The 18019-nt window shown below is 39.6% G+C and overlaps 1 protein-coding gene across 16 annotated transcripts in view; it reads right to left on the reverse strand.

The window, feature by feature from the left end:
• Positions 1-18019, reverse strand: part of GRIP1 (glutamate receptor interacting protein 1) — an 808853-nt gene that overhangs the window by 50477 nt on the left and 740357 nt on the right. For 14 of the 16 annotated variants that reach the window (XM_056798430.1, XM_056798415.1, XM_056798413.1 and 11 more), the window contains 3 exons: positions 10032-10176; positions 4376-4515; positions 3967-4161 (listed from right to left, as the gene is read on the reverse strand). In XM_056798430.1, the coding sequence (XP_056654408.1) occupies positions 3967-4161; positions 4376-4515; positions 10032-10176 (480 nt within the window). The remainder of the gene's footprint in view (positions 1-3966; positions 4162-4375; positions 4516-10031; positions 10177-18019) is intronic. The other 2 variants (XM_056798416.1, XM_056798426.1) reach the window with 1 other exon arrangement.

Raw genomic sequence — 18019 nt, forward strand, 5'->3', positions numbered from 1 at the left:
TTCAATATTAAAAGCCTTCCCAATCCTTTCAAGCACTTTTATAGTTTCAGCACATTGGATCCTATGTAGCCTGTCTCTGAATTATCTTCTCCTAAAATTTTACATTATAGGTCACAGATTCTCAGATGGTGTGTCCACTTCCTCCCAGTTTTAGTCAGAATCAGGTTCTGAATAGTGTTTCTCATTGTTTCCTCTGTCTTTTGAAAGATGAAATTATCAGCAATGGCTTTGTTTTCAGCAGAGAGAGACCTCCAACAGATTTTCTAGTAGTTGAAGTCTCCTATTCTTTCTATATATTACCTTGCTTTCCAATAATAAAGATGACGATAATAATAGCTAGCATTTATATGGTGCTTTAAGGTTTGCATAGAGCTTTAAAGTTATTATCTCATTTAACCTTCACATCAACCATGGGAGGGTTGGTGCTATTCCCCATCTTTCAGATGAGGAAACTGAGGCAAGATGAGACTAAAGTGACTTTTTGAGGGTCACACAGCTAAGATGTGTCTATGAGTATAGCTTTTAACATAGTTCTTCCTGATTACAGATCTAATACTTTATTTATTGTGCCACTTAATTGCTTCTAAATTTCCATCTACCCATTTTTTTTAATTCCTACTTTCTGGCTTGGATTCAATACTAATCATCAGTACTAAGAGTGGTAAGGGCTAGGCAAGTAGGATTAAGTGACTTCCCCAGGGTCACATAGCTAGAAAGTATCTGAGGCTAAATTTGAACCCTGGTCCTTCCATCTCTTAAGTCTGTCTCTCAATCCACTGAGCCATCTAGCTACCCTCTGATGTTATTCTTTTTTTTTTTTAAACCCTTACCTTCTGTCTTAGAATCAACACCATATGTTGGTTCCAGGGCAAAAGAGTAATACGGGTTAGGTAATATGAGTTAAGTGACTTTCCAGGGTCACACAGCTAGGAAGTGGCAGAGGTCAAAGTTGAACCTCCCATCTCTAAGTCTAGCTCTTAATTCACCAACCTACAATTGATCTCTTACTCTTGAGTAAGTTATAAATTGCATTTCACCAAATCTAGGAATTCCCTTTCATATGACTCCTCCGGGCCCAATCCTTCTAATAATGAGTACCTCAGGAGGATAGGCTATGAGCTCCTTAAGATCAGGAACTGTCTTTTTGTCCCCTTTTTTGTATCCTTAACCCTTAGCATGATCCTTAGCACAGAAGGCTCTTCATAAATGTTTGTTGGCTCAACTTGATTGGACCTGAAGGAATGCAGTTTTTAGACGTTCTACTACAGTAGATGGTGTATTAGCATATACTAACTTGTACCTGACAGCATTAGCTCACTTGGCTTATGGAAGAAAACAAACATTTAGTAACTGAGAATTTCCCTCTCTGGATCCAGTCTGATTCATGATTGGCTTCCCATGAACTGAATACAACTTGCTCAGAGACCAAACTGAAGGAGGCAAATCCCTTGAGTTTGCATAAAGAGGCCCCAACAGTAAATTTTTCCGCCCGGCCATGGTTCTTGGTTCAAGGGAATCTACTTATGGATTTTCGACCTGCGGAGTTCCGGTCCTACAGAGTCAAGATCGCCTCAGCAGTCTCATTTCTTCAGGATGAACCAGACTAAGCCACAGCCAGACAACAGATTTGACCTTTTGTCTTTTTTTCCAAAATGCTCATGGGGCACGCACCAACTTTCAGGCTACTAAGTTATCATTTGGCAGTATGGGTCACTTACCTAACGCTGATGGGAAGGTAGAGTAACATAAGTAAACGAACTAGGAGAAATCTCGGTAAGTAACCTCTCATTAAATAAATCTCAGTAAAACCTGAGCTTTTCTCTAGTTAAAATTTGTTCCCTCTCTAAACCATTAGTAGTTTCTAACAAGCAACAAAATTAGCTGGTTTAAGTTTTATCTTCTTTCCCCACTTTGCCCATCCTGTAGGGAAAGTGCCAAAAAATAGCCTATGATCAAATTGTTATTATTGGTTTAGTCGCTTTTCAGTTGTGTCTGACTCTCTGTGATTCCTTTTGGAGACTTTCTTGGCCAAGATCCTGGGGTGGTTTGCCATTTCCTTTGTTAGCTCATTTTATAGATGAAGAAAACTGAGGCAAATAGGATTAAATGACTTGCCCATGGTCACATAGCTAGGCAGTGTCTGAGCCTGAATTTGAACTTGGGAACGAACAAAGAGTCTTCTCGAATCTAGTGCTCTATCCAATGTGCCACCTAGCTGTCCATATGATTATAAGTGGAGCAAAATTCAGAAAAACAAAACAAGAAAATACATGACAGAATGACTGCCTACATAGCCTCTTCATAACCTGGAACTTTTAACACTAATAACATGAAAAGTTCAACTCTAAATGAGTGGAAACACGTGCCCTTCTGTGGCAAACTCAGGCACGGAGGCAGAAAAGAATTCTGAAACGGTCAGAGGAATGTGTTCAAGGGACTTTGGATTTTAGGCCTGGGGACTGGGCAACAGTGTGGCAACATTAAGGAAAACTCTTTACATATTCCTCTTTTTGTGTTAACACTAGAACAAGGCGGAGAAATAGACTCGTTCCTGGGGTTGTAGATTGTCTTTCCTTGAACTAAGTGGATCTGAACCTTTAAAAGAAAAAAGACTCCCCTTTTCAGGCATTGTTTCCCCTGAACTAACAGAGAGGTTTAACTCCAATGATATGAAAAGAAACTAAACACAAGAAAGCCAGACCATTTCCAGAGGATGCCCTGTGTGGATATATCCACAGATAGCATGCATAGTCTATACATATATGTATAGGGATAGGTAGGAGAAAGAGAGAGAGAAGGGAGGGAGGGAGGAAGAGAGAAAAAGAGAGAGGAAGAGGGAGAGGGAAAGGAAGAGAGGGAGAAGGAGAAAGAAGGCGAGAGAGAGTGCAGTGCGTGTGTGTCAATTTTATATATGCTAAGGATGTGTTCTTCTCCTAGCATGGCTGGGACAATGGCCCAGCCCGATAAAAGGTGCTAAATTAGGAAGTCTAAAAGTCTTCCTCTGTCCTAGATCCTTCCCTTAAATCAGGATGAAGCGATGACTGACGCTTTCACTTTATACCCAGAGCCAGGAGTCCAATGAGGGGCACTAATATTCCAAAGGACTTCCTGCAAATATTTAATTAGTCAAACAACTGAAAGACGGGTCCTGAGATCATCAGACACATGACAAACATCTTCTGCTACCCTCGATGCTGTTAGAAATGCTTTGATATTCCTATGTTGTAGTAAAAAAAAAAACCTGGGGAAACAGTTTGTTTTACCCCAGCGATGCTTTCCTTTAGAGCTTTGTTCAGTCCCTTTGTGTGTGTTTATGTCCTGCCTTCCCACCCACTGTACCTAGATTGAGTTTTCATGTAGATTGGTTTTATATACTGCCTGGCCCAATTACAAAGTCGTCCACAAAGGAAAATAATAGTATTTATTTCTTTAAAAACCAAACCTGTTACTACAAAATGATCCAATAATGATTATTTAGAGCTGCTACCTCGGGTTCCAGCTTAGAATCCCGAGGAGGCAGGAATGAATGGGTAACAAATCACCAGCTAATCTCTCATGCACACCTTCGGCACTTACCAATACATCTTTAAGAAAGCAGGCTAAAAAGAAAAAAAAAGCAGGTCTGTCACGAGCAAACCACTTCAAATGCATGCCCCTGCTTCATATTAGTCTAAGCTTGACGGACCAGCTACATGGATCTAAACCCTCGGACAGCAGTACATTTAGGGCAAGCCTATTAGTGTTTGATAAATGCTCGCAACTTTCCAGTGTCTGGAAAGAATAAACCCCAGGCTTGCTCGGCGAGAGCCTCAGCCTCATGTGGCTTGATCTGTAGTTGTAGCAGAGCAGACACTGAATCAGAAATCAAAGGAGATGCTCTTGGAAGAGCAGGGGACAAGGATGGGAGGAAAGTGAGCTGCAAACATGACAACTTCTCTGCTCCCCATTCCAAACCCTGGGATGTACCTTGACTTCCATAGCTGGTATCCATACCAGAGCTATCCCATGATTCAACAGCACTGTCCACGCTGGGTGCTGTAGCGCAGTAAATGTCGGAGTGTTTGCCTGGTTTCTGTGGAGTAGATGTTTCATCCTCTACATCACTCAGCTCACTTAAGTGACTGGGAACGGGGAATTTCTTGGGGCTTGATGCTGAATGGACTTTAAAGACAGGAAAGTAATTTAAGCTTCAGAGCAAGGTTAAAGGAAAAAAAAGTAACTCAATTCTCCTTGGCTGAGAACAAAGGACTGGAAAGTCATTTCCCGAGAAGTATACACACAAATGCACGCTTGGACGTTGTTTTTTGAGGGGAAGAAACACAGGGGTAATCATTAGCTGTCTAAAGAACAGTACCATAGCTCTAGTCAAACTCACCATCTGTCTGCTTCTTAATTTTCAAGGTGACAGTCTCTCCTGCCATCTGTAACAAATGGATGGCTTCACTCAAAGGTTTTCCCTTCAAGCTACTACTGTTGATGGCTAGGATTCGATCGCCAATGTGGATTGCACCAGTTCTGAAACAACAAATAAAACTTATTGGAAAAGTAAATATAGCCCCAGCTCTCTGCCCTATAGTGACTCCTTGACACAATTCACAGAATCGTAAAAAAAACAAAAAACCCCAAAACATAAAACTAACCAACAAACAAACAAAAATAAAAACTACAGGGCTGGAAAAAGACCTCCGGTTTTGCTCATCTATTCTCTTCCAAGGCACCTGGGAAGACAGAATTTCTTCAATTGGGAACTTTTCAATTCATTCATTTCAAATTCAATTCATTCAAAGAAAATAAGAGTGAGGATTTTAACTACTATCTAGAATTATACGACTTTTATTTATTATAATTTAAATCCTTATCTTCTGTCTTAGAATCAGTACTCAGTATCAGTTGCAAGGCAGAAGATTAGGTAAAGACTAGGTAATGGAGGTTAAGTGACTTACCCAGGGTCACACAGAAGCCATATCTGAACCCAGGACCTCCCATCTCCAGACCTGGCTCTCTATCCACTGAGCTACCTAGCTGCCCCAAGAATTATAAGACTTTTAAATCTCAATGAGAAGGAATTATTTTAAAGTCTAAGGAAGTAAACAATAAATCAACAAATCAATAAAGCAATATCTACTCAATAGGATAAATTCTTCCTAAAGATGTAAAGTGTTTGGTGAAGAAGTAGGCTATTGGACAGTCATTGATGAGAAGTTTTACTTAGGGTGATACCCACAGAACCTATCCTATAAAGCTTTTGGGGTTCATGATTCCAAGATTTTATACTCAACACATCATTCAATTCAGTTCAATTAATATTTATTTATGAAACGTCTGTTAGGTACCTGGAACTTTGCTAAATGTTGTTGATATAAGAAGAGGCAAAAGACAGATTCTGCCCTCCAAGAGCTTATCATCAAATGGGGAAGACAACATGCTAACAAATACACACACAAAGCAAGCTGCCCACAGTCGTGAGATAGGAAGTAATTAAAAGAGGGAAAGCACTGGAATAAAAAGGGCCAAAGAAGGCTTCCTTTAGAAAGTGGAATTTTAGTTGGGATTTAAAGGAAGCCAGGAAGGTCAGTAGATGGTGTTCCAGGTGTGGGAACAGCCAAAGAAAATCCCCTGAGTCAAGAAAGAGATGGAGTGTTCTTTTTTTAGATTCCTGAGTGGAAGCTAGCTTCGAATTCTGAGTCTAGCTCAGGTGCGGCTTACATAATCACAAAGTGTCCTTTTTTAGACTGCCTCCTTCATGGGTCACAACCAGTTCTGCATTGATCACTGAAACCGTTGGGAAGGCAGTTTAGTTTCTAAAAATACCCAATCTTCTTTTGTAGTTCCTACACAGGAAATCGGAATGTTCACTGGAATAAATAGCCTGGAAATGAAGAGCTCCAACTCCCCAAACTTGCCATGGAAAACTTCCACTCTGCAAGATTTACGGACTATTTCCTAAGGATAGTGATAACCTCAAACGCACGAGGGATAGGACTGAACCCTGTGATTTCCCTGGTCTAGGGAGGGGACTCTCTTGTACGGAAGCACTCGGGAGTGTACGAGTTTATGACAAGTCTGTTCTTGTGTTTGAGTGAGTTTAGTTAAATAGTAATACAATTCTGTATTCGGCTTTGCAGGGCAGGAAATAATTTTTTGTTTGGTGAGATTGAAATGAAAGCCGATTTCATTCATTTTGCTCCCTGAAATGAGCAGATAGCAGCTCATATTTATATTGTGCTTTAAGTTTGCAAGAGCTTGTTATACACAAAGGAAGGAGATGAGCATTTATTAAGCACCTACTATGTGCCGGGACTGTGCAGTGCTTTGCAAATATCTCCTTTAAACCTCATAATCAGGAAATTGGTACTACTGGCATTATAACCTCCACTTTACAGTGAAGGAAAAGGGAGGGAAGAGATTAAGGGTTTATATTGTGCCCACTACATTCTAGGTACTTTAAAATATTACCTCAACTGATCCTTACCACGATCCTTTGAGGAATGACTGATCCTTATTTTAGAGTGGAGGAAATGGAGGCTCAGGAAAATTAAATGATTTGCCTTTGGTTGCATAGCCAGCAAGTGAGGTAGGATTTGAACTCATGTCTTTCCAACATCAAGTCTAATACTCTCTCCACTATGCCAGATTGGGCTGGAAATTTGGATATATTATATGAAAAAAAATTTTTCTTTTGTCTGTAGACCACTGTTAGTCTGTGATACACTGTCTATGTTTCCTAATGCCTCAGTTGCCAACATCTACTTTTAGAAATGTTAGCTTAACAGACAGCAATGCACATTGTCTTAGAATCAATACAAAGTATCAGTCTATCCATACTAAATGAATGGAAAGGAGACAGAGTATGGAACACAGAGTTGATCAATAAACATTAAGCACCTACTATGTGCCAGCCATTGTGCTGAACCCTGGAGATACAAAGAGTCAAAAGTCTGTCCTCAAGGAGCTTAAGATTGAATGAGGAAGATAGCATGCAAGCACAAAGCAAACTATATACAGAATGAATAGAAAATAATTCGCTCATATAATAAATAGCTCAGTGGATTGAGAGCCAGGCCTAGAGATGGGAGGTCCTAGGTTCAAATCTGACCTCAGACACTTCCCAGCTGTGTGACCCTGGGCAAGTCACTTGACCCCCATTGCCTAGCCCTTACCACTCTTCTGCCTTGGAGTCAATCCAAGTCGGAAGGTAAGGGTTCTTAAAAAAAAAAAGAAAGAAAATAATTCGCAGAGAAAAGGCACTAAAATTAAGAGGGATTGGGAAAAGCTTCCAATAAGATATGAGATCTTAGTTGGGACTTGTAGGAAGTCAGGGTGGTCAATCAGGAAGATCTGGGTTCAAATCCTTCCTCTGACACCTATTATTAGTTGGGTGAACATGGTCAAATCATTAATTTCACTCAGAGGGCTTAATGACATTTCTCTGTAGATAAATTGTGAATCTCTGGTTTGGTGGAGAGAGTACCTCTCCTAATGAAATCACGGATCTTTTTTGTGTACCGAACAGAATAAACTTCCAATATCTAGATATAAATAATAAGATTTGTCTTACTGGTCCATGTTATGCTGAATACTGTCAGAGCTATTACCCATGGACATATTCTGTACTGGATGGGTTATTTACAATGCATCTTTAATGCTAGGTTGGCTTCATAATCAATGCACTCAAGACTCCCTGGTCCCCAAGGGGTAAGTAGATGATGAAAAAAGAAGTCCTTCAATTTTAGTATTATCTTAAGTAAAACCCAATTGAAAAAGAAACTCTTATGGGGCTGGCGGGGACGGTATAGAAGGAGAGAAACCACAGGAAGCATTCCTGAACGGGTAACAAAAGATTCTTGGATTGTTCTCTTCCATTAATTTCAGTATTAGTGTCTGGGAGCCTTACAACATTTCTGCCCTAGGCTCCCCACAGTAAGGATTAGGATTATAGAGCTGGAAGGGCTCCTGGAAATTATCCTCTGCAATATTCTCATTTTAAAGATGGGGAAATGGAAACCCAGTGGGGCAAAGCAACTCCCTGAAAGTCAAACAGATGGATTGGGAGGGAGGAACGTGTGGACAAGAGTCTAGGGGATAGCTGAGCTCACAGAAGGCCCTAACTCTCTCAGGGTACAAATCATAATTCACATCTTTGGAAATCCCCCCAAATTCAGTTCTGAAACTGTCACCCTCACGATTTCTTATGGCACTGCTATTCTTTGTTTTTTTTTAAACCCTTACCTTCCGTCTTGGAGTCAATACTGTGTATTGGCTCCAAGGCAGAAGAGTGGTAAGGGCTAGGCAATGGGGGTCAAGTGACTTGCCCAGGGTCACACCACTGCTATTCTTTTATATTAAAATACTATAATCGGTTCAACCATTCTTGGACAATGCCAGCTTGGGAATTTGTTTTATGTGATTTCTTTACTTATATTTATGATCAGGGCTTTATTTATCAATGGAGGGGGGGGGGAAGAAGGAAGAGAAAGGAAAGAATAATTGAAAAAAATTAATTAAAAAAAGAATTCAGCTCTCTCCATGGGTCAATGGGATAACAATGAAAATAACTGGTAGTGTGTTTATGTCATGCTTTTAGGTCTGACAATCTATTATTATTATTATTAAATTATTATTTAAATGTTATTTTATTTTATCTTCACAACAATGCTCTGATGTAGGTGCTCTTATCATCCCTTTTTTTACAGATGGACAAACTGAGACACAGAAAAGACGAAGTGACTTTCCCAATAAGTGTCCAAGGAAAAATTTGAACTCGGATATAGAGAATGATCTGTTTGTGCATTCTGGGATAGTCTAAAGGGCTCAATTCAGCCTCAGGGAGGAAAGAAATGGTCAGTTCAGTTAAGAACTGCAGAATGCCCTCCATGCTGCACATTCCCACTGAACCCGTAGCCTGGGGATGTGTGAGGGGCTCAGCAGCGAATGAACAAAGTGAGAACAACAAGATGCTGAGCTGTCACTGACTGGCAGCGCTCCTTTGGACAAACCTCTTAATCTCCCTGAAGCTCTGCTTCCTTCTCTGTCAGACTGACAGCACACAAATCTTCCTTCAAAGGGCTGGGGGACATACAGCTAAACTATCCATCAATGCAGTTTGTAAATCTCCAAAGGGTCACATCAACCCCAAGTAGAAGCAGCTTCCTCTGTGATGCTTCTCAATGTCACACTGGGACACGGCGTTTTGTTTTGAAAACCTTTAAGTTCTGCCTTAGAACAAGGCAGAAGAGTGGTAAAAGCTAGGCAACGGGGGGTTAAGTGACTTCTCAGGGTCACACAGCTAGGAAGTGTCTGAGGTCAAATTTGAACCCTGAACTTCCCATTCTCCAGACTGGCTCTCTACCCACTGCTTAGCTGTTCCCACAGAGAATTTTATAGCCTTTCCCGAGCCCCTCAATAGCCAGGGCTCTCTCTCCAAAATAACTTGTATTTAACTATCTTGTATTTATTCCCTTTACATTGATTCTGTCTATACCTATATATGTCCTATATGTGGTCTCCAATAACAATAACAACAACAGCTAATATTTATAGAATACTTTACAGTGTTTCAGGGATTGTGCTAAGCATTTTACAATGATTATCTCCTCTGGTCCTCACAAACAACCCTGGGAGATAAATGCTATTATTACCACACCCATTTTAGATATGAGGAAACTGAGGCAGACAGAGGCTGTGACTTGCCCAGGATCACACAAATAGTAAGGGACCAAGGCTGGATTTAAACTCAGGTCTTTCTGACTCCAGATCTAGTGCTCACTGCACTGGGGGGTTACTTAGTGGCTTGAATGTAATCTCACCAGTGAAGACTGTTACACTTATTAAATTAATAAATTAAATTTATCCCCAGTGCCTCCCACTGTGCCTGGCTCATAGAAGGTGCTTAATAAATACTTGTTGATTGACTTTGAAACATTAAGATCAATCCTTTCTGGAAGTACACACAAGGAATTTGACTGTTGACCCAGCAGAATAAAGGAGCGAGCTATGACATCGTTGGAAGAAACAGCGTCTTCCCGCTTTACCTTTCAGCCAATCCTCCCTTAGTGAGGCTGGAGATGATTATGGGATCGAAAGGCTCCTCCGTTCCAGAAATCGTGATGCCCAGGGGCCCTCCGTAGCGCTTGAGCTCCACTGTGTAAATAATGGCTCCCGAACTCTCCTGTTCATCTGAAGGAAGAGAACATGAGTGAGACGGAGAGGCTGAGGGAGGTTTCAAAAGGGGAAAAAAAAATTATATATACATAAATATTGAAGAAAAACACAATGCAAAGATGTCCATCCATTATACGAATGCCTATATAAGTCTGCATATGTATAGGTGGGTGGCTGTATGTGTGCAAGTCTTTAAATGTCTACACAAATGTGTATGTGTATTTATACAGCTATATTTGTGTATGTGTATATATGTGTGTAGGTCTGTATAGGCGTAGATGAAAATATATGTCTATAGGTGTATGTGTCTATATCTACAGTTAGGTGTATTTGTGTACACAGAGGCAGCTAGATGGCTAACGGATAGAACACTCGGCTTTGAGGTTAGAAGATCTGGGTTAAAATCTCATTATATTGTGCTTTATTAACACAGTACAAAGGGTGATGGAACAGCTCAGGATCTTATAGACACTTCCTCGCTGTGTGGCCCTGGACAAGTCACTTAACTTCTGTTTGCCTTAATCCTTGAATCCATTTGATCCACAGAGAAGGAAATGGTCAACCACTCCAGTATTTTTCCCAAGAAGACTTCATAGTCAGTATTGGGGTGGGGTGGTCCAATGATTAGACATAACTGAACAACTGAACAAAAAGTGTGCACATATATGTCTACCTAAGTGTCTTTATATGTATATATGTTACATGCATGAGGATGTTTATATGTATTTCTAAATGACATGTTTTTTTTACCAACAAATATTTATTGACTACCTATGTGTGCACAGCAACATACCATGGTCCCTGCCCTCAAGGGGCTTACAATCTGGTCCCAAACCAAATCCCTCAATCAATCTTCTTAGACCACAAACTTCTGCTTCTTCCCTTTCATTTCTCTCAAAGTATTATGAGCTAGAAAATTACTTTATAAAAAGTACAGATAACCATTAAATACAAGTTGAAACCTTTAAACAAATATTTTCATTCTATAAATTCACTCAAATAGAATGGGTGACAAAACCTGCGAATGGAAGTGAAGTGTGTCAGGTCCCAGCAACTCTGTGATGCAAAAAGTGCAAACATTATTATTATTATCATTTCCTATGGATGAGGAAATTGTGGCTCAGAGAGAACTGAATTAAATGACTTTTGATCACATCAGTCAAGGTCAAGGCTTGGACTGACACCCAAGTCTTCTCCCCTCCCAAATCTCGCTGTTTTCACATCACCTCAGTGCACTGCCAAGAGGTGGGGAAAATGGCAGGATATTTTCAGGAGCCACTGAAGTGACTTTTGGGACAGGGTATCGCTGTTGCTATGGAGTCAAAGAAGATGGCTATTGCTATGGCACTGCCTAATGGAAGGCTGGTCAGATTTGGAAATAAAGGACCAGTGGGGGGAAGGTCCTTTCTCTGTCAATTTCTACCATCATGTCCATGATCTATAACTCTGGGCTTCATTTTCTTCATGTATACACTTAGGAGGTCAGACTCAATGATCTCTAAGCTCCATCCCAGCACCAAATCTGTGATTTTATGGCTTGTTCAGGGCAGCCAGGTGACTCAGTGGAGAGAAAGCTGGGTCTGGAGTCAGGAGGATTCATCTTTCCAAGCTCAAATTGTGAGACCATGGGCAAGTCACTTAATCCAGTTTCCTCACCTGGAAAATGAGTTGGAGAAGGAAATGGCAAACCAATATAGTGTCTTTGTTAAGAAAACACAAAAAGAGGTCATGAAGGGTTGGACATGACTGAACAGTGACTGAACAATGACAACAAGATTCTAGGCAAGTCACTTAAATCTATTTCTCCCCCGTTTCTTCATCTGTAAAAATGAGCTGGAAAAGGAAAGGGCAAGCTATTTTAGTATCTTTGCCAAGAAAACCCTAAATGGGGTCATGAGGAGTTGGACATGCTGAAATGACTGAACAATGACAAGAAGACCCTGGGTAAATCACTTAACCCTAGTTGTCTTAGTTTTTTTTTTTTATCTGTAAAAATGAGTTGAAAAAGGAAATGACAAATTATTTTAGTATCTTTGCCAAGAAAACTCCAAATGAGGTCAAGAAGAATAAGATAGGATGGAAATAATTCAACAACAAATCACTAGATCATTACAATTTCATCCAAAATGATGAATATATCTTTATTTTTATTTATTTAAAAAAACCCTTCCCTTCCACCTTGGGTTCCAAGGCAGAAGTGTGGTAAGGGCTAGGCAATGGGGGTTCAATGACTTGCCCAGGGTCACACAGTTAGGAAGTGTCTGAGGTCAGATTTGAACCAAGGATCTCCCATCTCTAGGCCTGTCTCTCAATCCTCTGAGCTACTCAGCTGCCACCCATATATTTTTAGAGTAGTCGTACTATTCATGAGTAATCAGCGGCTTGAGTTATGATCTCCACTCTTCACATATTGGAAATTCATCCTCAGCTATGATCTGGGATAACATATAATAATACAGTGTATGACTAATTCCACGATTATTTCCCTTCTGAAACTGCCTCTTTTTTATAAACATGATTGGTATATGTACTAAATCACTCCAGTATCCTTACCAAGAAAACCCCGCGGATAGCTATGGTCAAAGGGATTTATTTGTCACAGAGTCAAACAACTGAACAACAGTCCACGTACACAGGAAGTCTGTGAGTGAAAACTTTCAGGAGATGTGGACTGAATAGCTGTACAAAGGATACCCAAATAGCATTTCATCACTTTTTCGTAAGAGCCAAAGCTACAAAAACATAGAAACTAAAGTGTTTTCTTTGCAAGAATATTTCAAAAGCGTGCCCGGATTTTTGGGTTTCTTCGCTGAGCCCATCTACGGCTCCTCAATGATGAAATGGACACTTTAGTTCTCTAGCTAAACATACAATGAAATGGACTGCAGGGTCCTTTAACAGAATATTTCATTTTCAAGATTAGCCTGCATCAAAGAAACTATTAGTGTGTCCTGGCTTCTGGAGTGGGCAACTGTTCCATTAGGATATGAAGCCTTAAAATAAGGAGGAAAGAAAAGCTTGAGTAAACAATTCAATTATCAGCAAGCTCAGGGAAGGATTACTGTGAATACAGATTGAAGTGGTCTGCAGAGGAATATTATGGGCAGTGGCTCAAACACTGTGCGTGTCCTCCTAGTCAACACCTGTTCGACTGCTGGTCACACACTCGGAGTTAGGAGAGACTTCCATCCTTCCCACTTCCCCAAAGTTCCTGTAATTACTAGATTCTATTGAAGGAGAATTAGAAGCTGCATCCCACCCCAGACTTCCAGAAGCTCTATTGTCTGTCACAGGAGAAAGGCAGGCTGGTGTGACACAGAGATCAGGCTCCAAGTCAGGAACATCAGCCCAAGACCCAGACTTAGCTCTTTGGCCATAACTAAGCCAAGCCTCCATACTGAAAATGTATAGATGGCGTGCCAATCTGCTGCATCAGGGGATAGAGTTTCAGATGAGCTGCTGGTCTGCATGGAAGAGTGTAGTTCCCACTTAGGAAATTCCACACACAATAAATAAGAAATCCACCAACAATCTAAACTAAAAACAAAAGGAACGACCAAGGAAAGAAACAACAACGGATTCTCAAGTTTAGAAAAACTGAATTCAAATCAGGACGTATTTATCTTGGATAAATTGACACCTGGCTCTCAAAAGCTATGGCGGATGGGAAACAAAGCTTCCTGCAGTCTATTGCTTAAGCAGCTGGTAATGGGTGAGTGATTACCTCTAACAGGTTGCTGAGGGCATCATCAGAAAAAGGTTTGATTTATATGGTGAAGGTACATCAAATCCATCCATTTTTTAATGCTCTGTGATAGATGGAAACCACTCACAGTTTTAAGGATCTCATTACACAGGCATAAACCACTTTCATTCTGTAGCCTTCCTCTGTTCATTCTACCTGGGACTAACTTCTGGACTTTACATCTTTCCAGTAAAAGTCAGCCGAGTTAAGATACAAATTATTTCAGGGAACCTTGTACAGCTGTTTTAGGTAAGCTATTATTTAATTCAGAGAGTATTATAAATAGTTTCACATTCCCAATCTTGTGGACCAGTTGCATGTGTGTGTATATATTGTGTGTGTGTGTGTATATATATATATATATATATATATATATATATATATATATATCTCAAGCCTTCTAATCAAGCATCCCTGCATTATATCATATAAAGGATCACGAGAGCAGAGATTTAAAGCTGAAAATGATCTTAGAGATCACACAGTCCAACCTTCTCATTTAACACATGAGGTTTTTAAGACCTAGGGAATTTAAGTGACTTGCTCAATGTTGTAAAGGGAGATAGTGTATTGGAAACAACATTCACGAGCTTGGACAGACTGCAGGAGATAGAGGCCATGGAGATTATGGCATATTATGGTCTGGAGGGTCATAAAGAGTTGGACATGACTGAATGGCTGAACCAGTAGCTAAGGCAGGATTTGAACTCAGAACTTTCTGAGCCCAAGTCTGCTGCTCTAGCCAATAAACCCAGCTGCCTGTCTTCTGTGATATACAGCAGGGAAAGCTTCTGCCCTCTGTGGTTCTTTCAGGCAGTTCACAGAATTAAAAAATTATAATTCATGTTGGGAAAAGAATCCCCACTACCACACAACTGATGTGTCCATCCAGTCTTTTCTGGAGGAATCTATTGCCTTCCAAGGCAGCTTATTCACCTTTTGAACAGAAGTTTTTCCTTCTATTTAGCCTAAATTTACCTCTGAAATTCCCTTTCACCCCTATCAATGTTCCTTTTCTTGCCAAAGTCTAATATTTCATATACTTCAAATATTAAAAATACTAAAACTCTCACTAGATCCTATCTTCTTTTCAATCTGTTATTTTATGTCTCCTCTCTCTCAAGATCCTTGAAAAATTATCTACACTTGGTGCCTCCACTTTTTCTCTTCTGTTTTCTAAAACCTCTAAAATTTGGCTCTGACCTTATCATTCAACTAAAATTACCCTCTTCAAAGTTGCCACTGGCATCTTCACTGCCAGATTGAATGATATTTTTTTCAGTCTTTGGATTGATCCTTCTTGACCTCTTAGCATTTCTCTCTTTCCCTCCATCTCCTGTTTTTATCTCCTGGTTCTCCTCCTACCTAACAAATTCTTCTTAGTCTTGCTGATTATAGTTAATGTTTTAAACACATGTTTAATTTTATTTAACACTCCAAGAATGATTACATGGGTGGATAAAATACCTGCTTTTTGTAACTATCTAAAAGTATTAGGGTTATATGTTCATATTCTCTAGTTTGGCAGGAAGTGTTTTGGGGACAGTAGACAAGATAGTGGGGGTGATATCCTATTCCCACATGGCTGATTACTTCTGTTAGGTCTCTATGTTTTGAAAGTTTTTTATTCCATTTATCTTGGAGATCATGAACATTTGATATAGCTACTGCTCTTAAAATGATGTTCTTCAGTTTTTATGGATCACTGTTGTTGAATGTTGAATAACATTTTAGTGTGTGATAATGATCCAGTTCTATCATAGTTTAATGATTCTAGCCACCAGGTTGTATCTTGGTGAATAATTAGTAGGTGCTAAATTTTTGAAGCTTGCAAAAATGAGGTGCTCTGCTCTAATGTTTCCTTACATATTCAGCACTGATCAATAAGTTTGGCCAGCACTGATCAATAAGTTTGGCCATCTATAAATTCTGATGGCAATGACTTGGTCCTCAATTGCTACCATAAACCCCTCTATTTCCATAAACAAATCTGGATGACATAGATATTTGTTTGATGTATCTTTATTGACACCGTATTGGTTGAATTCATATGGATTCAGTTCATGGCAAGCCTTTGGATTCTACGCTTGGGTCTTACCCATTCGACAGGCTCCTTTCAGAGGTAAACCACTTTTAATTAGGTCCAGCAAATCTGCAGTCTGTTCCTATTGTCAGTTTTTACTAATAATCAGTGAAGTGATGACTGCTGGTCCTGAAAGGATTTCTGTAAATTGTTCATTTGTTTTTCATGTGCTCTGAGATGTCTAATTTCTTTTTTATGATGAAGTGCTAATTGTTCCACAGCTGCCTTAGGATGATGGACCCTAGGTTTCATCAACATCTTACAAGTTTTTGACAGTATCTTTTTCAAATCTGTTAGGTTTGGAAACATTTTATGGTTTCAAAAGAATTTTAAGACTAGTTTTACGTTGATGTTAATTGCTTTAAAGTATTTTTCCCTGGAAGCTTTAATTTCACAATGACAGCAAGTCCTAATTCTACTCAGCTATGCCTTTTGCCATGATACTTTTATACTCAATGTATTTTTCTTAGAAGAGATCAGGGAATTTATAATTCATTTATCATTCAATCTGAATTCAAGCTTTTTTTTTTTTTTACTTTGCATAGATTAAGAACTTTATGCTTATTGAGTTCAAATGGTATCATTGGAAAAGAGTTCCATTAGACTAGGGCTCTTAACCTGGGGTCCATGAACTTGTTTTAATTTGATGTCTGTCATTATCATTGGTTTTCTTTGCAATCCTATTTTATTTTGTTCATTTAAAAGCATTCTTCTGAGAAGGGGATCATAGGTTTTATAAACTGCTAATAGGTCCAGAACATAAGTTTAAGAAACCTCTGTATTAGATAAAGAAATTCTTTAATGTGTATGTAGTTATTTTTAATAGTCATCTCTCTCTCTGTCTCTCTGTCTCTCTGTCTCTGTCTCTGTCTCTCTCTCTCTCTCTCTCTTTCTCTCTCTCTCTCTTCTCTCTCTCTCTCTCTCTCTCTCTCTCTCTCTCTCTCTCTCTCTCTCTGTCTGTCTGTCTGTCTGTCTCTCTCTGTCTCTCTCTCTCTCCTCCCCGATTAATATTTGGAAATGACTCTCTTTTTTAATTTGGAAGCCATACTCAATTCTATTTAGGGGAAATTATAATGGATTTATGGCTAGGTAGAACTCTCCAAGGGACTAAAAATGCCTCCCTGAAAGATCGTATGTTTTATTTCAATCGTCTAGGTGGCATATTTTAAATAAAGATCAGTTTTCCATGTCAATGTCATATGCTCTAGAGTTTTCTCAATACTTATTTCTGTTTTATATAAAGTTTTCAGTACATGAATATGCCACAAGGGCAGAACTAGATGAGTCAAAGACTTTGAGATAGTCAACAAAGGCAGTAGAAATGTTAAAACACTTTGGGCAGGGAGAACTAGTTTGATAGTTGTTGAAATGCTGATAAGCTGCTCTTTGTACCCCTGGGACTTTTTGGTTTCCCCTTTTTGCTCCTCAGATGATATTAGTGATACACAAGCTGTGTTTGCTTTCTAAAGTGCATGCAAACCCTTTAAAAGACTTCTATTTACATGGATCACTCTTGTTATCCTTCTTTGGCAACTGATGGGTGATACTTTCTATTAGAAAAGATGGGATCAGGCTTAAGTCTGGGAGAAAGCTAGTAAAGTATTTTTTCTAAAAAAGAAATTCATTTGAAACTTTTGATTCAGTATATTATAGACCTTAGCCATCAGTTTTACAAAGAAGTTAGCTTCAGTTTCCTCCCTTGGTATACCTTTTCTCTTCTTTAGATTCATGGTGCACAGTGCCTGGCATGTAATAGATGCTTAATACATTCCTTTATCTGTCTGTCCCTCCCTCTGTCCTCTGTTCTTCCTTCCTTCCTTCCTTCCTTCCTTCCTTCCTTCCTTCCTTCCTTCCTTCCTTCCTTCCTTCCTTCCTTCCTTCCTTCCTTCCTTCCTTCCTTTCTTCCTTCCTTCCTTCCTTCCTTCCTTCCTTCCTTCCTTCCTTCCTTCCTTCCCAGAACACAAACACCACTCTGTTATCTCACCATGTTGACGTAGAGTTCAGTTAACCTGTCACCTCATACTTCATGT

This window comes from Monodelphis domestica, chromosome 5 (assembly GCF_027887165.1).
Source record: "Monodelphis domestica isolate mMonDom1 chromosome 5, mMonDom1.pri, whole genome shotgun sequence".
Taxonomy (NCBI): Eukaryota; Metazoa; Chordata; class Mammalia; order Didelphimorphia; family Didelphidae; genus Monodelphis; species Monodelphis domestica.